Here is a 22,952-nt window from a genome sequence, read left to right on the forward strand (position 1 = left end):
TCTCTCTCCTCTTCCTGGCAGACGCCATCTGTGCTAAAACTCCTTTCATTGTTTCCTAACCGTGGTGGGACTTGTTATAATACAATACGGTTTCATGGTCATTTTCGAACAGAAAGTGTGCTTTCTCATGTGAACACACAGACTTAAATGCATTCTATTCTCATGCTCTATCCTCACAAAAATTCTTTATACAGACTTTTATGAATCTATCACTACATGCATACAGTTGAAGTCAGAATTATTGAAATCTAATTCTTTTTTAAACATTTACCAAATGATGTTCAACAGAGCAAGGAATTTTCACAGTATTTCATGTGATATTGTATTATTTTGAAGAGAGTCTTATTTGTTTTAAATCATCTAGAATAAAAGCAGTTTTTTAGTTTTTTTTAGCTTTATGGTAAATATTAGCCCCATTAAGAATATATATATATATATATATATATATATATATATATATATAAATATATATATATATATATATATATATATATATATTAATATATATATATTTTTTTTTTCTTTTGATTGTCTTTACAATGACTTGCCTAACAATGAATTATCCTAACTTGCCTAGTTAATCTAATTAACCTAGTTAAGCCTCTAAATGTCACTTTTGTCTAAATACTAACTAGTATCTTGAAAAATATCTAGTAAAATAGTATTTACTGTCATGATGGCAAAGATAAAAGAAATCAGTTATTAGAAAGTAGTTGCTAAAACTATTATGTTTAGAAATGTGTTGAAAAAATCTATCCATTACACAGACATTGGGAAAAAATATACAGGCGGCTAATAATTTAGGAAGACTAATAATTCTGACTTCAACTGTACATGATGCATAAATGGAAGATGCATAATATGTAGATGCAAATAGTAAATTAAGACAAGAAATTTCATCCATAAGAGGGATTGTGGCTAGCTATGCCTCCATTTTCAAAATTCTGCATTTAAGTTAGACTATATTGAAATGGAAATACCTATTCCAAACAAATACTGGGTTTTTGGTGTTTTGTTTCATGTATGAAAGATAGCAGACTAGTTTAAGCACCAGACAAAACGTAAATGTTTTAAAGTGAAAATGCACTAGTGTAAATGGCACCTTAGAGGAATCACTTAAAATGGAGGGAAAATAATCTCAGGTCTCAATAAAATTGTATTATCTGTGTTTGGAAGATCAACAAAAATCATACAGATTGGAAACATAACATAAGGACGAGTACATGATGACAATATTTGTATTTTTGGTTGAATTATACCTTATAAATACATTAAACATACTCCTGGATAAAATTAACTTAATTCATTCATTTTTTCTTCGGCTTCGGTCACTGATTATCAGGGGTCACCACAGCGGAATAAACCACCAACTACTCCAGCATATTTTTCACACATCGGATGTCTTTCCAGGTGCAACCCAGTACTGGGAAACACCCATACACACTTACATTCACACACACTGATACACTATGGTTAATTTTAGTTCATCTAATTCACCTATAGCACATATCTTTGGACTGCTGAGGAAAACGTAGTACCCATAGGAAACCCACGCGAACATGGGGAGAACATGCAAACTCCACACATAAATGCCAAGTTGTGCACTGTTGAACTGGTGCTGTGAGTGGAAATGTGCAAATTAAAGGCTGATCAAATATAAAAAGATCAAATTCTTTCATAATTAGAAGTGCAAAATCTAAACAGTTCCCTACATTCTTGCAGAGAAAGAATTACCAAAACAAAAATAATAGTTTTTCACATTGTTTTGTACAGTAGGTGCACCCGATAATAGAACAAAGTCAGATTTTTAAATTACTTTTAATCTCCACTTTGAAATAATATTTTTATGCTCACCCAAATTGGCAGATTATTTAGCTCGGGGTCTCAAACTCAATTTATCTGGGGGCCGCAGGAGGCAAAGTCTGGGTGAGGCTGGGCCGCATAAGTGATTTCACAAAAAAAAGTCCTCAAATGTCATTATTAACAGTTTTAATTATTTCTTCTGAACATGAAGTGTCCTGAACATTAATAGAACATTGAGTGAAGATTATGAACAGTTCCTCTGAACATGGCATCTTTTGCCTACTCCTTGCTGCCAGAGACTTGACAGCGCTTCTTCTCACAAATCTGAACCACACAGATATTTAACAATGTATTTGTTCATCCTGAGCAAATATATGACACTTTACCAACATTTTTCAACACATTTTCTTCAATATTGAAATCTAATCTTAATGTATTCCTTATTTGGATGTTGCTCATTGTAAATCTTCAGCTGTTACAGCGAGAAAAACAGAAATGTAGAACTGCTGCAATGGTGGTGCAAATGAAAGGCTGATAAAATAAAGGATCAAATTCTTTCATAATTAGAAGTGCACAATCTAAACAGTTCATTTTATACACATTCCTGCAGAGAAATAATTACCAAAACAAAGGTAATAGCTGTGCTTTTTCACATTTAGATGCACCCACTTATAGAAAAAAGTCAGATTTTTTTGTCCCTTAGTTTTGTATTAGACTGATCAATTTATTATTTTAATGATATTTTTATGACATTTCTGTTCACATTGGTGAATTTTTGTTTTAAAACAGTGTTTTGAAGTTAAAATGATCCTCAGACTGGCATTTTACAGCATTAAAAGCAAAATAATCTGCCAATGGAGTAAGCAAAAAAATCGGCACAAATTTTGCACACCTAAATTGGCCAGTTATTTTGCTTGTTTAAAAAAAAAAAACTCACTTAAATTTGACATATTTCTGAAATTGGTGGTTCATTCCACTGTGGTGACAATCAGAGACTAAGCCGAAGGAAAATTAATTAATAAATGAATTGCTGAAATCAAGACAATAATTACTTGTGTTTTTTTTCACATATATTATTACAGTAGATGCTCCCGATTATTGGAAAAAGTAAATTTTTTCCCTTTAGTTTCGGATTAGACTGATCAATTTTTTATTTTTATGATATCTTTATGACATTTTGCTAATAGCTGTTTAAGCTAATAGCTGAAGGTCAGATTTTCATGATGTGCCCCTTTAAGAAACATGCAGATGAGGATGTTTTTTTCGTGACATTTTCTCCAGCGTAAACCAATCAAAATGTCCTCACAGGAACACAATTAATAGTCATCAGGCCAGAGTTATGTGATTACAGGGACCGCGAGGACAGAGGCCATTACAGAAGCACACATATCAGACCCCTGATGCCTCAGGCCGAACAGCGGAATTAGGACGAATTTAATTATGTAAGATTCACTGCAATACTTCCTCCACTTTATTTAATAATAAAGACCTTCTTCGGTCTTCAAAGAGCCCCTTCTCATTACACAATCCGACTGTCAAATGATTTTAATCTAATTAATTAAGAAATATTTTGACTACGTTAAGCATGTTTATCAATATTTTGAGAGAAAACCCATATAGAAATGATAAAAAGTGAGTTCACTTCTTTGTCTTAGTTTTTTAGGTTAAATATGACTGTTATCCTGTCCTTTTTCTTTTCAATTTCCTTGATTGCTAAATAGCCGTGGTGGAAAGAGTACTGAAAAATCACACTTAAGTAAAAGTACCATTGCTTGCCTAAAATTGTAGTGCAAGTACAGTAAAAGTATCTGTTGTGAATATTACTGAAAAAAGTAGACATTTCAAAAGTTCTCAAGAGTAGTGAGTATTGAGTATTACGCTGTAAAAAGCTGATGCATTTACATGTAACCTGTGCATGTGTGTACTGTAAACATATTTAGTTTGCATTTAGTTATTGCCCAGCAGGCACATGACGTCATAAGACATTAATATTAGATTAGATTTAGGTTGTGATGTCATGTGACCAAAATTCAACGTCTAGCCAGCATTTAAGGACATTATTTTGATGCCCAGTAACGACGTCAAATGACATTGTTATTTGGTTGATTTTTGGTTGTTTGAAAGTGAACAAAATCCAACGTCAAACCAACATTTTAAACCAACATCATATTGATGTCAAATACTGACATTTATTCGTCAGGTAAGGCAACCAAAATCCAACGTCTGACAGACGTCATAGTGGTAGCGTCCACACAATGTGAAGCTGTAACATCATTATTATAGGTTGGCCGTTAAGACATTGACGTCAGCCTGATGTGGGGTTCTGATGTCAACCGGATTTTCTTTTCTAAACAAAATGCAACCTCCCTATAAAATTGAGGTACAACATCAATCTGAAGCTATGTGGACGTCCTGTGCCTGCTAGATGTTTAAGGCCATTTCAGTCATCATACAGATCTGTCATCTTCTCATCAGTGACATGCTTCTAAACAGTTTCTGGGTCAATGTGTGTAAAGATTTTGGACATTTTCTTGAACACTTTTAATGCTTCTAACAGTTTGCTGCAATTATAAATCACCCATGTCCATTAGGTAGTTCATTATGAGGCGATTCACCTTTTATATGCGATTTTATTGGACAGGAATCACAGGACTGATTTTTCTAATCCCCATAGACAAGAAAAAATAAAGTAGTAACTGCAGGTTGAAGGAAAATAGTAAAGTAAAAGTACTGATACAGCACTAAAAATGTAAAAGTAAAAGTACACATTTTAAAAACTACTTAATATGTTACAGTATCTGAGAAACACTACTATTTACACTAGTCTGAGTATTTGTAATTAGTTACTTTACACCACTGGGAAATAGCAGTGTACATACATGTTATATACAGGGCTTAACATTAACACCCGCCAACCTGCCAAATGCAAGTTGATTTCAGCTTTGGCGGGTTAGACAGTCACTCCCACTAGCCACTTTAGCTGGTTGAAAATAATTTTTAAATAGTGGTTTTCTTAAAAGCAGTGTTCGACTATAAGGATGACAAAATGTGTGAATAAATGTGATCTTAGAATCGAGAAACAGCACGACTTACAACAATTGCTTTCATGCAAGCAATAGAAAGAAGGTGAATACAGAATGAGAGGATGATCAGTCGCGCAAACAGCTGATGTGATGCGCGCGACTGCTAAAGCGTGTGCGTGCTCCTGTTTCCCTGCTTGAAGCAACCGTGTCTGGAACGCAACTGTGATAGGTTCTCGTTCATTTATAGAACAGACAAAAAGTTATGCTAATGCACCCACAGTCTTGCTGCTTTCAAGAGCTCCAAATGTGCCTTTTTGTAAGTCTTTGTGTAAATCCCTCATTTTGAGTTCTAAAAAGTCATTTGAAATAAAAACTAATTGTAATGCAACGTTACAAAACCATGGCCCATTTGCTCATACACGACGCACAAAATGTGCAATAATTTAGGAGGCATGTGGACAAAACACAAAATCTAAATCAAGTAATTGTTGCATGTCATAGTCATATTTATACATATAAATGATATTTTCCCAACAAGAAATTTGTGGCTAGTAAAAATGCAGAAAGGCTAGTAACATTGGAAAACTACTAGACACTGTGGCTGGTGATCAGAAAAGTTAATGTCAAGCCCTACCTATATATATATGTTTGTGTTTTTTCTAGTCTAAATATCTAAAAAATAAAAAAAGCCTAAACCAAGAAGCATTTTCTGGAAAAGCAAAAAAAAAACTGTCATGCTGGTTTTAATGAGAAACTCACTTGATTTTGATCTATTATTTTTGAAACAAGATAATGTTTTTGCTTGTCTAGAACAGTGGTTCCCCAAGTGGGGGTTAAGAAACAATGGTGGTTCGAACGACAGTGTTGGGGGTCGCCTGGTGATTTCTGAAAAAATCTAATTCATTTTTATTAAACTATTAGTAGTACTTTGATCAATATTTTACAAAATATTAAAACACAGTAGTAGTTAATAATAAAAAAAATTATTGGATTGTGACCCCTTACGACCACAGAAATGTGCAACAATGGAAATCTAAAAGTGTGTAGATATTAGAGATCAGTCACCGAAAATGTATCAGCCGAAAATATATTATACCATTTAATGAACCCTCTCATTTCTACGCATATTTTATGTTAGCTGAGTTTATTTCAAATGAGTTTAATGAAAATGAAACAAACACTATTTATTTAGCTTCTTTAATTTCATTTACTACTGCTTTATTATTAAGACATTAACTGTTTATTATCACTTAAAAAGTATGTTTTTTTACATTCCTAATCCTACCCAATACCTAAACCCAACTACTATCTTACTAATAAGCAGCTAATTAGAGGTTTATTGAACAAAAATCTTAGTTAATGGTTCGTTAATGGTTTGTTAATAGCTTGAAGTGTACGTTAAAATAAAGTGACCCAAAAAGCATCAATAAAACAAGAAAGCATCTTTGAAATACTTAATCTAAAAGACCTATCTTCTAGCCAGTACTAGCCAGAAGTAATTTCACATATTAAAGGCCTTCTGTGACCCCACTTTCAGATCATATTCATTGTTATAAATTATTAAAGCAATCTGTCTATTAAAAACAATCTTGATGAATTTGGAAGCCTGCCATCAGCATTTTTCATGCACTGTCCATTTTCATTTAAAAATATATTGACAAGGCCTTAAAGCAGTCATATGGTGCATTTGTCTGGTGTTCCCAGAATGCATCTGTACATTTTCAGCTTAAAATACCTCACATTTTACATATTTTACATGTTTATGGCCATTTTTGGGTGAAAGTCAAAAGGTTTTCACATATTTTCACATGGTGCCTCTTTAAATGCAAATGAGCCTCTGCTCCTCAGAAGAGGGCGGAGCCTTCACCTCAGATTTGAGGTCATTATTTTGTTTAACCAAGGGGTAAAAATAGTATAATTTTCAGTTACCGAGTTAAATGTAAACAGTCCTACACGTTACTTCATATTATAATAAATAATAAATCATTACAAAGCAAAGTTTCAGTTTTAGGCCAATTTTATGCATCCTGAATTTGCATATGGCCCATAATATTTATGTAACTGCATACCCTCAGGAACAGACTTTGTGCTTTGCAGCTTTGCACATTTTTAGGCACTAAAGGAAGTGTAAGAAGCATAATCGAAGCCCTTTCAAAGAGCAAGTTAATTTCTCAACTCACCCGGACAGGAAAGTTGCATTTGCCCTTTCGCACAGCCTCTTCATCCGCCTGCCACTGGTGTGGTCGACTGGCCTCTGGCACGTAGGTGGGCTTCTTCCTGCGCAGGCTCTGACGCAGCTTATTCATCTCCACGCTCTCAAACTCTCTGGTGCTGAGGACAAGAAACAAGACACATCAACAAACAGCCCTTTTTCTAAATTAGAGACTATTAGTTAAATTTATCGTCAGGACAAATCCTGCTGAATGTTTTATACAGTTATTTACAGTCATGCTGGACAAGCGGGGAGTAATCACTCTGATTTGGATCAAAACCAAAATAAAAAATAGCAACACTAATTAAATCCAAACATATTTTTTGAGTATTATTATGGAATTAAAAGCAGCATGGCGTATTGGATTAAACTGAAATCGCAGAGAATGTATTGGCCTCTGTTTTCAAAACAATTGTTTGATGCCCAAGAGCCCTGTTTATGCAGCATAATTGGGTCATTCATTCTAGCCTTAATTTGCATTGGTAATTTCAAATTCAGAAAGCAAGGATGCTCGGAAGAAGGCAATTATTTAAAGAACCACTGTAAAAAATACAAATTTGAGTTAACTTAAAACTTTAAAGCAACATAAAGATTTTGAGTTTATTAAGCTTCAGTGGTTAAAGTTGTGGCAATTTTTTTTTTTTTATTGACTGAAAAGGCTGTTTAAAGTAAGGTATACTTTATGGAATAATTTGGCATAACTTCATGCACTGAAGCTTAATAAAATCAAAATTGCTTTCAAATTTTAAGTTAACTTAGCTTTAAAGTTTTTACAGTGGTAAATGCTCAAATTAAAAAATCTAAATTCAAAGTCCCCTCAACTGATTTTTCTTAACTTTCATTGAACAAACAGTTCCAAACATGCAGTTAAATAGTGTTTATGACTAAATTCAACTCTGAGCTCACAAACATGTCCACCTAACTTATCATTTTAAACTGAATTAACAATTTGTAAGTTGGATTTTTACAGTGCAGCTATTGCTTTTTATCATGAAGTTTAAGGAGAATATTTAAATTTCATTTCAGTGAAATATAAATATATATAATTATATTTCAGTGTGGTTACATTTTTCACTGCTGTAAGTGCAAACACTGACGAGCAAATCCATCGATGCGCAGCTCCACAAGTCCCAAACCAAGCAAGCCAGTGGTAAGGAACAAACTTCACCAAATGACTTCACTTCAAAGTGAAGAAAAAAAAAAACCTTAAGAGAAACCAGGCTAAGTTAGGCACAACCATTTCTCCTCTGGCCAAACTGCTTGTGCAGAGCTGCAGTCTAGGCACAGGAGGCTAGAGACGCTGGACGCCTTTTGTAGAGAAGAGTTCCAAAAAAAGTTACAATGGGTTTTTAAGTGATGTTATCTTGTCGCTTTTAAGACAAGTGGTTTACTCACTTTTTTAAAGTGAATAATCACTTTTTACAGTGTACATGCTATTACAGTATTTCAATTTGTTAAATATTATTATATAATGTAACATATAATGTAACTGTGTATTTTCAGTTACCATTTAAATTTTTATTTTAGTAATTTTGTAGACTTTTGAAAACTATTTAAAACTAGTTTTAATTTTAGTTTCAGTTTGACTTTATTTCAAATACCTCAGCTTAAATCCACAGTACATTAGATAAAACTAGATAACTAGATTAAAGACGCATCTCTTTACATTAGCATACACATAAAACACAAATGCTTTTGAAATCCAAATCCTCTAAAGGATTGTTAGTCTGCATCATTTAGGGCAACCGGAGCTGGGAACACTTCCCAAAAGACATTATAAATTGAACGACATCTGCGCTTATCTTAGTCTGTTTTTATTTTTCCAGAGGTTTCCATAATCCTGGACCAGGCCGTATCCTGAGCAGATGCTGTGGTGGTCATGGAGGAGTGAAGAGCATAAGACTGATTCCTGTAAGACTCCAGTGACAGAAGGGTCTTTGCATTGATCCTGAAGGGCCAGCTTGTACCGCAGCCTACTCCCATTTGCAGCTTCTCCATGATGGATGTCCAGTGTTCTTCAGCCTCCAGTGCCTAGACTGCAGTTCTGCCAAAGAAGTTTGGCCAAAGGAGATATGGTCGTGCCCAACTGAGCCTGGTTTCTCTAGAGTTTTTTTCCCTTCATTTTCATCAATTGGTGAAGTTTGTTCCTCGCCACTGGCTTGCATGATTCGGGACTTGTGAAGCTGCGCATCGATGGATTTACTCTTAAGTCTTTGGACTTTCAGCAGTGAAAATTAAACCACACTGAACTGAACAAAACTTCAACTCTGAAAACTGGACTGACACAGTCTCAATTTATTATAACTTCTATGTTAAGCTGCTTTGACACCATCAACATTGTAAAAGCGCTATAGATATAAAGAAAGATGAAAAGACACTATATTCTTACTTTTTATGTAAAAAACAAAAACAAAGGCTAGTCTTAAAAGTTTAATGTCATCATTACCATCTTCTCGCACAATTTGCCATTGAATATTCCCGTTGAGAAGTTGTAAACCGCAACACAAACTGTTGTACGGTCTTCTTGATGTAAACCACATGCCACCATTACTTTTATAGCATCACGTCAGTGTCTACAAGCGCACATTTCCCAGAAGCCTGAAGCGTTGAGGCTAACAGGTGGCAGGCGCGGAGCACCGGAAGTCCTGTACCATTACACATGTCTGGCCCGCAGCCCAAATACCCGCACCCATTACACACCCGCATACTCAACTCAGGCCACATGCTGCTACATATGAGTGTGCTTTATTTCTCTGGCGTCTGGGTCTCTCCAGAGGGTTTATTCTGCTCCGGCACGTGCCTGTTGCTGAGCTTTTAGACCCTTTACACCTGCCGTCTGTCCAGGAACAAACAGCCGAATAAACCACAAGGCATTTTTAATGAGTTTATAATGAGTTTATAATATATATTATACTTTATAATAACTAATAAAGAGGAGGATAATTATACTTATCGCAATTTACACTACAGGGCTGTTCAATTCTTCATTCTGAATGATTGATGAACATTCTAAGGTGTGAAATAATTTCAGATAAATGCACAGTTAAAGTAGTTCCAGACAGGTTTTGACTGCATTAGGCCCTGATATATATATATCAATATATCAATATATATCAATATAATTATACCAATATATAATTATTGACTTGATTTAAAGTTGAAGTCAGAATTATTAGCCCCCTGTTCCCAATTCCTGTTTAACGAAGAGAAGATTACTTCAACTAGGGTTGTAACGGTATGAATTTTTCACGGTATGATAATCGTCTAAAACAATACCACGGTTTGACGGTTTCGCGGTATACGGTATGTTACAAAATAATAGAACAGTGAAGCAAATTTGACTTTTTCCAAATAATATATTTTTAGTTACTATCAACAACACCACTTACAATGAACAAATAAAAATAAGAAAATAATAAATAATGTGTCAAAGTCCAAATAAAGTCCAAATAAACATGGTGCAAATCCTCAGTAAAAAATAGATATAAATATTTACTATACTATAAATAGTTACATAACGAAACTAGATTCAATATGGAACATCCCTAGATTTTATGTGCCAGCAAGGATATGGTTGTCTATGGATATGGTTGTCTGCAATGCAGACAAACAGCTGCATCTTCATTTGCGTCTTTTAAAAACAGCAAGAGCAGCAGTTCGTCTTTGCTGTGTAACTGTTTTGTCATGTTTCTGTGCTGCTGTGCATGCAAAAGTACTTAGTATGAGAATTATTTCATGCAAAACTTTTTTTTGCGTTTTATTTAGCCGCGCATAAATGTATGCCTTTCTCTCATTCCGTGTTGTTCAAAAAGCTTGGTCCACAAACAAAAGCGAAACCTATGCTTATTGGTTTTGATATAGCGAGTTTGAACCAATCTGGGCATGGAGGAGGGACAATGCATCAATGTATCATGTCTGATTTGTCCGGAGACACAGTGACGAGCGTTTCTTTGTCAAATCAGCGTTGTCAAATGTTGATGACGTAACCGCACTGATTCCGGAGCCTCTGAAAGTCCGCGAATGTTATGTGATACAGCACTGGAAAGCTGAGATTCCCTTCTTTATGCCAATCTTTGAATTGTATGAATCGGATCAGCGGATCAAAAGTTATTAAACATTTAAGAGCAATACTTATTTTTAGCCGCGGGCGGCTGTCTCGGTCTTTAAAGGTTAAAACCGTTGATATGCAATTGTTCATGGTATGATAATCGTGCACGTTCAAATCGTGGTAAACCGTCATACCGGTATATTGTTACAACCCTAACTTCAACACATTTTTAAACAAAAATTTTAATAACTCATTTCTAATAAATGATTTATTTTATCTTTGCCATGATGACAGTAAATAATATTTTACTAGATATTTTTCAAGACACTTCTATACAGCTTAATGTGACATTTAAAGGCTTAACTAGGGTATTTAGGTTAACTAGGCAGGTTAAGGTAATAGGGCAAGTTATTGTATAACGATGGTTTGTTTTGACTATCGAAAAAAGGGGCTAATGATTTTGACCTAAAATGTTTTTTAAAAGATTTAAAAAAAACTTTTATTCTAGCTGGAAAAAAAACAAATAAGACTTTCTCCAGAAAAAAAATATTATCAGACATACCGTGAAAATGTCCTTGCTGTGTTAAACATCATTTGGGAAACAAAATTTTAAAAAAAATCTAAGGGGGGCTATTAATTCTGACTTCAACTGTATATCTGGTGATATGAACATTTTAATTACATTTATTAGAGATAACACCCATTGCTCGGCTTAATTTAATACAATGGCCAAAAAGATGACCAATGCTTCTGCGAGAGGAGAGGAACAGGAGGGACTTCCGAGATTCTGCTCCACTTTCTGGATTGATCTAACAGCTGAACGGCTGCCAAAGTTACAGATCAGCAGAGAGCGAGAAGACATTTGGAGATAGAGAACAGGCAAAATGCCAGAGAGAGAGAAAGAGAAGAGACTTTATGAGGAGAAGAAAGAGGGAGCTTGAGCTGTTGAAGGGGATGGAGATGAGCGCTAAACACACTCGTTGAATCCAATTGAGGTCACTGTCCTAATGTGTGTCGCTCACACACTAATGTCCTGACTGATGCTGCAACACCGATCGTCAATGCTTGAGACGACAAAACGACAAATCAGTTTTTATATTTATACAATTCAGACAGCTTTCTTAGTGACACCAGTGGCCATTAAGTGGACTGCAGCCACAAATTGCTGCTAGTGCATATGTAATGTACTGAACAAGAGATGTGACTTTAGTGTAGGACTGCAACTACCGATTAGTTTAACAATCGACAAATCTGTCGATTATTTTTAGATTAATTGTTGAATCGGATAAAAAAAAAAAAAAGCATTAATTTCCAACCGTTTATCCAAAAAAATCATCCCTTATTATTATTATTATTAATAGTAATAATAATAATTATAATAATAATAATAAAATAAAAAAACAAAGTAGTTTTGTCCTTTTTTCCAATACAAATATCTAAATATTATTATATCAAGATACATACTAGACACATGAAATAGCATAAAAATGTATGTCTTGTTTTCTTAAAGAGAAAAAAACATCTCAAAATTAAGTGATTGTTTGCTTAAAACAAGTTAAATGTTTAGTGAATTGGGTAAAATATTCTCTAAAAATAATCTTAGTGGGATATAATCTCAAACAGAAGTTTTACCAGTTCACATAAATGGGTAAGTGATCGTGATCTATAACGTGAGATGGTTGTTGCCATGTTTACTTGCGGCCGCACGTTTGCCTCATACATAAAAAGCAGAACACGCAGGATTCAGCACCTAAATTCACCAGTTACTCCCCAAATACATGCAATTAAGTGGCTGGTGAACTTAGAGAAGGGTAGATTCAACTTTATAGTTACTTTCACTATGTGTATCTGATATGAATAAAACACATCGGCAAATTATATTTGAATGGATTGTTAGATTTCCTTCTTTGTTTTACGAACTCTAAATGCATTCTTTTACTAGTACATGTTTGTATTTACATACATGTACTAGTAAAAGAATACATTTATACATGTATAAATAATAAAATAAGCATTATGCGGTTTAAACGCTGCATAATTGTGATAATATGACACGTCTTTCTCAGCGGCGTTAAGTTGGTTTTGTTTTTGAAAAAAAAAGAAGCACTTTTCCGACAGTCCTTTACTGAGAGCTCTGCTCAGCGCGAGCTCTCCCTGGTTCAGCACCAAACACCGCGCCAAAGCTCAGTGTTCTCATTTGCTGTTCTATAGGTAAACGAGCTAACACCATTTTTCATGTTGAGCTAGATAACGAGTAAAACATCAGCATCAGGGACTGTTCTCAAAATGAAACAAAATAGGACTCTGCTGTTGAACTCCCTTCCACCTCATCGGAGTCTATGAGGTGCCGAACTTTGTATCAGTGTGCGAGAGAGACCGTGTTCACTCCAATCCGCGCTGAACTAAAGTGTTTTTTTTTAATAATCAAAAGTCCTGTCGCGCGACACAACGAATCGATTATGAAATTCGTTGCCAGCGCTTTTAGTAATGCTCATAGACAGACAAGCCAATCTTTGCTGCTTTAAAATGCTCCAGTGTCCCTGTATCTGTGTTTGCTCTCAGTAAACAGCAAAGTGTTGTGAACTCATGACCTTCATGGCCAATTTTAGTCATTTTTTCTGTTGAGCATGTGATCACAATGGCGTATCAGGACTGTCTAAGAATGCACTCAACAACGCTTAAATGTTAACAGGAGAACGGTTTTAACATTTCTGTACCGATTGCTACCAAATTACAGTATCGTGACTACACTACTTTATTGTTGTCAAGTATTTGCATACTCGCAGATAGATTGAACCCATTATACATCCATGATGTCATCATTTTCAAAAACATGCACATTGAAATTCTCAAAATTGGTGTTTTGAGTGCATAAATACGGCATTGTCATAAATGTAGGTCAACACTTCCTGTGTTCCTATAATCTATATCTGACTGCCTGGTTACTGGTCAAACAGAAAATTTAAAGGAATTTTTAATTCTGCAAGTAAATATAGAACTAAAAATATATAATAGTTTCTTTAGTAACATGTTGTTTTGCGCTGTGGTATGTAAAGTGGTTTAGTTGATCGTGAAGTTTGCAGTTGTCTACAAATATTTTGGTGTCTTCATCAACAAATACATGGCAAAGAAAACAATCTGTTCCTAAACCGTTCTTATGAGACTCGCTGGAAAAAAAATCCTAAACATGCATGTGAAAGTCACACAAAAGCCATAAGAGCCACCCAAGTCATTCCATGGAAATTATTTCATCACCAAATGAAAACCAGCTGCAGCAATAACATGGATAGAGCGAACCAAGACTAAATCAAAACAACACGTCCAAGACTTCATACACAAAACATTTGGCAGATCATTTCTCTTTATGTGTCTGAATGTCATTCCCCATCAGAAACCCCCCCAAATTGAATAAACAGCACATAAAAAATTGCATTTTTACATTGCAAACGTTCTTGGCTTCTCTAGAAAGCATACACTGAATAAAAAATGATGTACAAATAGAGGTTTGCAATACGGTCAAAAATATTTTAGGGGATTTCTCCACTAACAATAATAAACAATATTTTGGCCACATTTTTTGTGTCATTGTGCTGTTACCTTGGCTACTTTAGACTTGTCTAAAATTGGTTTCAGATTTTTCACTCACATTGACGCAGATTGGAATTAGTTAGACATGTACATAAAAACTTGTCTGAAATCCAATTTTTAAATTACATCTGTCTTAAGCCACTTTCAGATGTGGTTATAAATCACATACATACAGTATATGACATCTTACCTGCATCTAAATGTGTAAATGCGATTCCCAATGAATTTATATTGGATTACAAGCAATTAATGGCAAGTCAAAATAATTTTATTTTCAATAAAATAATAAATTATTCAAATAATTTTAATAACATACCATTCAAAACCTGATAGTCAACCATATTAATAATAAAAAAATCCCCTACAGAATGCATAATGTTGGTGTTTTTAGTTTATTTATTACATATACATATGTATTTAATACATATACATAGTTTATTTAATACATATACATATTTTTATTAGGATCTATGTAACTATGTCTATTTTAGTGCTTCTTAACTATGAACTTGATTGATTGTATAATTTTTATATATTTTTTTTAGGATGACAATTTTAAAATCTGTCCAGTGACAATGGATAAAAAATAGCCTTCTGACTAATTCTGGTGCATTTGCAGCAATGCCAATTTTTGTACACTATCCCTGCCATCTAAATAAATAATTTTAGACCAAAACTAATGTAAACAACATATTGGATACTTGACGTGTTTAAAGTGAATTTTAAAAAATGGATGTAGATAAAAATATTTCAATATTCTCACAAAGCAAATACTGTTAGCGTGGATGCTAATATAATTATTGTTTTTTGGTGTTTAGGAGTTTTGGCTTCAGAAAACTAGTTACTACCTACTGCATGAGTTCAACTGGCGCTTTTTGTATTGTTTTGTGTCCTTTTCAAATGAAAAAATAGTTTAATTATTAGCACTGCTGTTTTGACTGATTGCTTTTCTTGACTTTGAATGCCTCAGGACCATTACTATCTATAGAGAATGCAGGGGCTCTCAGATTTCATCTTAAATATCTTGATTTGTGTTCTGAAAACAAATGAAGATCTTAGGAATTTAGAACCACTTGAGGATAATTGGTTAATAAAATAAAGTACATTTTTTGTGTGAACTAACCCTTTAATTTATTCTCATTTATAAATAAAAAACGCAAGAGAACCAGTGCTGAGAAGGAGCTAAAAACTCACACAGGACGCATGTAAACAACCATTCAGAAAGCATCCCTCGAGCAAGAGGCAGTAAATCTGCAACAGACCATGTTAAGCTTCCTGCGCCATTTCAGTCTGACTGTACTGATCCCGATGAGGCAAAGCCTGCAGTAAGACGAGTTTCATTATTGTTGAAATCAATGCTCTCAGCAGCTGCCTGCGCTCATTTCAAAGACACTGTGGGTGGACAGAGTAATAGAGGCTTTTTGGGTGCTTCTGAAAAAGGGAGTAATTGTAGCGTGACACTCAGTCTCTTATGGGAGGCTGTGCTCGGGCCTCTTCACAAGCATTTAGGGGAGAGATGGAGAAAGGGCTACTTGTGATTTCATTATAATATTGTCTGCCCTCGTTATTTGTTTCAAACATATATAAATTCACCTGTAGAAGATATTTTGATAAATGTTGCTCAGTGAACAGGAATAGTAATCGTGCATGTCGAGCTCCATTAAGGACATTTCTATATTGATCGGTTTGATCTTTTTGCAGCTCTAAAGCTCCTGAATTCAGTATGCATTCAATGCATAGCAAACAGCAAATCGGATATTTCTCAAAATATTGGTCACGCTTTCTTTTGATGGTTCGTTTGTTAAATTTAAGATGCATTTACATGCCAACTAATTCTCATTAAATTGAAGATTAGAGACTATCAGGTTGGGGTTAGTGTTAGTGTAAGTTGACATGTTCTTGCAAAGTTTCCTATAGTCAGTTAAATGCCTGTTAAATGTCTGTATCAACAGATATCAATCAGACAGTCTACTAATACTCAAATGGACCATCAAAATAAAGTGTTGCCAAAATATCTTATTTTGTGTTCATTTAAAAAAGTCATACAGGTTTTGATGAACATGAAGAAGAATGAATCATGACTAGGATTGCAAAATTCTGGGAATTTTTTTGGGCTGGAAACTTTCCATGAGAAAATATGGGACTATATAGAAATTAATGGGAATAAACTGTGAATTTGGTTGACCGAAGTTAAACAGGGAACTTAATTGTAAATTAAAAAAATGTCTTGCTGCATAATTTTAGTTAAAACAACCAGATTTAATGCAGTTCTCTACCCTGCATATTCCTTAAATCACTGCATGCACTGATATTTTCTTATATCCTGCACACAAAATAATTGTCAATTGTCCATTTAAATTACTTACATTTATTCTATAAACATAAAATGTGCTTGTGCTGTAAGCTATTGTGCACCATAATTTACCATTGTATAAACAAAAACACTGACTGATCGAACATAGAGGTGAAAAACACACACACACAATAAAGGATGATTAATACTTTGGAGTCAAGCGGATGCGTATGGGCTGGCTCAACCTTCGCACAGCCGCATAGCCCTTGCCACAGCTGAAGCCGGTGCTGACGCCCACTTCTCAAAAAATGTAAATACACGTCACAACGACGCGTAGCTCAAGCTCTGTGATTGGTCGACTTGGTAGCGGTGATGAGTGTGAGCGGTGCTGAGAGCCACAAGCCCAATGGAGCAGTTGTTTACAAGTGTCGAGTCCTGTGAAAGAGCTCCAGATGGAGACTTTCGGAAGTGTTTTTGCAGAGCAACACAAACAGCACGTAGAAGTACTGTTTAAATGCACAGCTATGTGCAAGGTAGGCACCATGGGTCACACTAATCACTCGACGCAGAAGTATAAATAAGCCCTAAGAAGACACCATCCTCTTCTTAAAGTCACTTAAGAGGAATCCACTACCCCGTTTTCCCTGTGCTGAATATCAGGCCATTTTTAATACGGATTTGTTTGTGTCAGCTTATGAATAAAACATTTGTAGTTTTAAGTTTATAATATAATTTATTCATTTATTATCTTGTCAGCTTAGTTTCTTTATTAATCCAGGGTCGCCACAGCGGAACGAACTGCCAACGTATCCAGCAAGTTTTTTTTACGCAGCGGATGCCCTTCCAGCCACGACCCATCTCTGGGAAACATTTACACACATTCACACACTATGGACAATTTATCCTACCCAATTCACCTGTACCACATGTCTTTGGACTGTGGGGGAAACCGGAGCACACGGAGGAAACCCACGCGAAGGCAGGAAGAACATGCAAACTCCACACAGAAACGCCAACTGAGCCGAGGTTCGAACCAGCAACCCAGCAAACTTCTTGCTGTGAGACAACAGCACTACCTACTGCGCCACTGCCTCGCCAGTTTATAATATATACAGTTTATATAATCTCCTCTAAATTACTAAGTAATTTATATAACTTTCCTAAATTGCCGAGACTAGTTTGCCCTTGGACATTTTCTGTAATATTACTGGAAATTTTCAGCCACTTTGCAACCCTAATCATGACAGATTTTTTTCAGAATCACAAAAGTTGAAAAATGTAATTATTATTATGTTAAGTTTGAAAATGACATGACTGAGTAATCAGTCTTTATTTGCAACTAACTACTAGTTTGACTAAAAAAAACTAATTTACATTGAACAAAATAAATCACTTTAAATGTGAATTTAGATGTTGCAACTTTCTAATGTACAGTATGAAATGTAAAAACTATATTATATTTAAATTGAATTAAATCAAACTATTAATCTGATGCATTTTTACAGTTACTTGACTGTTTTGTAAACGATAATATAAATGTAAAACTACACAAGAAATTGCACAATTAAGCACAAATTAGGGCTGGGCGATATTGCAAAGAAATTTTCATGTTTAATGTGATTCTATATAGATAATTTTTGAATATTTTAAAACAATACATTTAGGAAAATTAGGATTTTTTTATTTAATTACTTCATTTTAATTTACCAATATTACTAAGGCAAATACTTTTAATAGTCAAAAACAAAAATATTTAAACAATCAAACCAAACTTTAAGGTCAACATCTCTAAGGTGTGAATAATAATGATACAGTAGAGCTCAAACTCTGTAAGCAAAATAAATAATGATAATCAAGTCTGAGCATTCAAGTAAAAGAACCGACCATCCTTATTCAAATACATACTACAACTTTACAAAGTTGCGAAGATAAGTGACTATTACACCCTATGCTAAAAAAGCTCTTTCACATGGGGCGCTAGTGGCTGGGATGCACAAGAAAAGAAACCAAAAAGCCACTCTGGTGACATCCTTTTTTATTTACAATCTCTTCACTGTTGCTAGCAAGCACACTCATTTTCGCATGTGTTGTTATTCTGACCTGAGATAATAAGCGCAAGTGTGCGGTTTTGGTTTCCTTGACCATTTACAATGGGCTTTGCATTCACACTTCCCTGGCGTCTCTCGTAACTAGGTGACCATCAAGAGGATGTTAAATGGAGAAACCATTGCTACAGCTCAGATGCAAGTTTATGGAGAAAAGTAAAAACTACTGCAGTGTTTGGATGCGCTGTGTTTGTCTGAGATAATTAATCTGCGGTTATTACTGAAATGTGTATATTCCAAACAAAGCGTGAAGTAGATTAGTTGTTCTACTAACATCAATCCTGATGCGCTCGTGGCATTCAGAAAAGTTCAGATGTTTTTCAGCTAGCGTAATGTGTGCGCCACTTGCACAACATGTGAGCGTTGCTCCCATATACCTTGAATTTTAAGGCCTCATTGCCACTTCATCTACTAATCAGTATCAAACCTTTAACTTAATAAACAGCTGTTAATACACAGTGGTAGTTAAATAAATCAATAGAGCAAAACCATGCAACAGAACTCAGATGAGCTTGGAAGAAACAAAGCTTGAAAGAATAAATTAAGCTGTTGTTTTCATCGACAGGCTTCAGCCCCTGTTTAAAACTCGTCTTTCGCCAAACAGGAGTATGCAAACTTACATTTTCCCATTTTGCCATCTGTTTTGCTCTATGGTTTCGCAACATGTGAAGAGCATCACATCACTTCACCTTTCCTCGTTTGTTGCAAATTACGTGATACCACCTGGATGGAGGAGCTTGGCTGGATGCACCCCGGCCCAAAGCAATCCTTTGGATTGAGCATGCCGTTGTTATTATTAAGAGGAAAATACATATGTTTATGCTTTGTTGAAGTCAAACACTTTGGACAACGCTTGAAAAAATTTTAAGACCTCATTAAAAACGTGATTAAGATTTTTTAATACCTTTTAAGGGCCTTAATTTTCTCATTATTGATTTATCAACTTTTAATACTTTTTAAGACAATGTGGACACCCTGTTATTAGCATTGCTTCCATAGCACACGCTCAGCAGCCACATTTTATTTAAACTATAGCGCTTCAAACTGAAACCTCATATCGAATCTTTTTTTATCAATACTGACAATGAAATTCAGTCAATAAATATTGATAGCAATTTAATTGCCCAGCCCTAATACAAACTCATACAATAGATAAAAAAATAATACATATTGGCTAAAATCATATTGGCCAAATTCAGTATACACAGCTCAGATATCTGGAGTGAATATAATTCCTCACAAAAAAAAAAAAAAAAACGCCATCCTAAATTGATCTAAAGCGATAATAAAGATACATGCAATGCAGAAATGTTACAACATATTTATAACCCACATTCTGTGAATGCTGTTTTGATAACTTATTAATTAAACATTCTTTAAAAAATGATTGAAATTTTTCTTTATCATCAAATCAAGATTTTTAAAGGATCATGTGACTGAAAACTGGAGAATTATGCTAAAACAAATCCAACAAAGAAATTCCCTTCAAAAATATATTAAATTAGAACAAAACTCTTCTGACCTGTAATAATATTTGACAGTATTACTCATTCTGCCTTATTTTATGCCTCAGTCCAATAGGAGCTAAAATACAAACACATTTTGCAAAGCGACGATGCAGAGCTGCCCACCAGTGACCCAGTTTCAGGACCTTCTAAACCCTGTTTGCAAATATCATCTGACCCAGAGAGCAAAGGCGACACGTTTCTCTGGCCATCTGCCGCGGCGCGTCTAAAGCAGTTCCAGCACATCACACCTGCTCAGACCGAGGTTTTTAATGCCCGCATGAACACGACACCCGTATGCGTCAAACACAGACCTGACTAATTGCTTTTGCAGATGACGAAGGGTAAAAAAAAGGGGGTCAGACCAAACGTTCCTCCTAATATCATCAATACAGAAAGACAGTGACACAGTGACCAGCCATGCAGTGTGAAAATGTGGGTTTGCAGTACATGTCGATTCAGTGGCGTAGGAGTTTTCGATCAGAATTCACTGGCATAAGCTGATGAATGTGCTCAGTCAAGCCATGTCCCAGTAAAACAATCTCCCTAGAAAATGGATGTTGTTAGACTGTAATGCGGTGAGACGGCTGAATCTGAGTCTTCTGCGCTGCTCGACTGACGTTTTGTCTAAGCAATGCGGCTTTTCTGCAGCTTTTTTTCCAAACCAGAGATCCTCTCAATCAACCACAAGCTTAAACAAGGCTTACTTTAAGAGGTGGGATAAGTGTATTTAGGGATGGCTAAATAAGAGGTTATCAGTAGCACTTGATTAATGCAAAAATTCACACTAAAATGACTATTTAGTCATTATTTACTAACCCACAGCTTTTTATATATATATATATATATATATATATATATATATATATATATATATATATATATATATATATATATATATATATATATATATATATTATTATTATTATTTTTTTTAAATATACGGCTCATGTTTCTGATGAAAAAACAGCATTGTGATTTAATAAAGAAACAGCAGCATATTTCTCCAGTTGTTTGATTATAATCTACACTAAGTGTTAAAACAATGGTCTTTAAAATATGTAATTGAATTTTAAAGGCACAAATTGATACAAACTACTGTAAAAGGGACCAACATTGTGCTTCCAAGTCCCCAAGAGTTACACTGTGAAGTTTTACCAATTTAAATCCATTCAGCTGATTTCCAGGTCTAGTGAGGGCACTTTTAACTTACCTTTGCATAGATCATTGAATCGGATTAGACCAATAGTATCTCACTAATGTAAGACACTGCAGGTGAATAAAAAAAAAAAAAAAAAAACTATTAACTAACAGTTAGCAGCATACTTCTCCACTCCAGCTGTTTGCTTATAATTCACACTAACATAAGTGTTGATTATACACTTAATTTATATGATTTTAACTTGATTATAATCAACACTCACCACATGTACTAAGTGTTAAAAAAATGTCTTTAAAAATGTTGTAGTATTGTAATAGAAATCTACAGGCACAAATTTATACAAACTACTATAAAAGAGACCAGCATTGTGCTTTTATAATGAAACAATCCACTTTTTACACAATAGGCTCAATTTACAAGTCTCCAAGAGTTAAATTATTGAGTTGTACCATTTTTTAATCGATTCTGCCAATCTCCGGGTCTGGTGGTGGCACTTTTAGCTTAGCGTAGCATAGATCATTGAATCGGATTAGACCAATAGCATCTCGCTAATGTAAGACACTGCAGGTGAATACAATTCTAAAAATAATAATACTAGTTGGCAGCCTACTTCTCCAGTTGTTTGATTATAATCAACACAAACACTAGTGTGAAACTTGATTTATATGATTAACACTTGATTAAAATCAACACCCATCGTATTTACAAAGTGTTAAAAAAGTTGTCTTTAAATCTTTGGCTCTTTGACATGTTTTATGGTTTTAAATAATGGCTTACACACAGCATTGTTGGTTTACAAAATCAAAATAAAAAAATGACATCCTATTGCACTACTACACTTGATTTTGGTTTTATTGGGAAAAATAAATAAATAAAAAAAGCATGGTAAATGAGAATCCTAAATTTTTTATGGCATACTTTAAAAAACATATCAACATATCAACCAATATCGACATATCAACCATTTGGTAGAGGCTGATATTTTAGAAATTATGGGATGTGTTGAAAAAAGTGCATTGAGTGTGTTAACTAGCGACATTAGGAGTGTAATGCAATCCAAAATTGTTTTCTGGATGGGGTAGTTAAAGGGTTAAAAATATGTATTGTATTAGAATTCTACATTTATACAAACTACAATAAAAGAGACCAGCATTGTGCTTTATTAAAGAAACACTCCACTTTTTTAAATAGGTTCATTTTACAAGTCTCCAAG

General features: G+C 34.5%; 1 protein-coding gene across 3 annotated transcripts in view; it reads right to left on the minus strand.

Moving 5' to 3' along the window:
* Window positions 1-22,952, minus strand: part of numbl (NUMB like endocytic adaptor protein) — a 118,798-nt gene that overhangs the window by 28,070 nt on the left and 67,776 nt on the right. For all 3 annotated transcript variants that reach the window (XR_015508586.1, XM_087282920.1, NM_001012375.3), the window contains 1 exon segment: window positions 7,007-7,157. Coding sequence is in view for 2 of the 3 variants with exons in the window: in XM_087282920.1 (XP_087139046.1) it covers window positions 7,007-7,157 (151 nt within the window). In the remaining variant the exon portion in view is untranslated.

Source organism: Danio rerio, chromosome 15, assembly GCF_052040795.2.
Source record: "Danio rerio strain M-AB ecotype USA chromosome 15, GRCz13ab, whole genome shotgun sequence".
Lineage (NCBI taxonomy): Eukaryota > Metazoa > Chordata > Actinopteri > Cypriniformes > Danionidae > Danio > Danio rerio.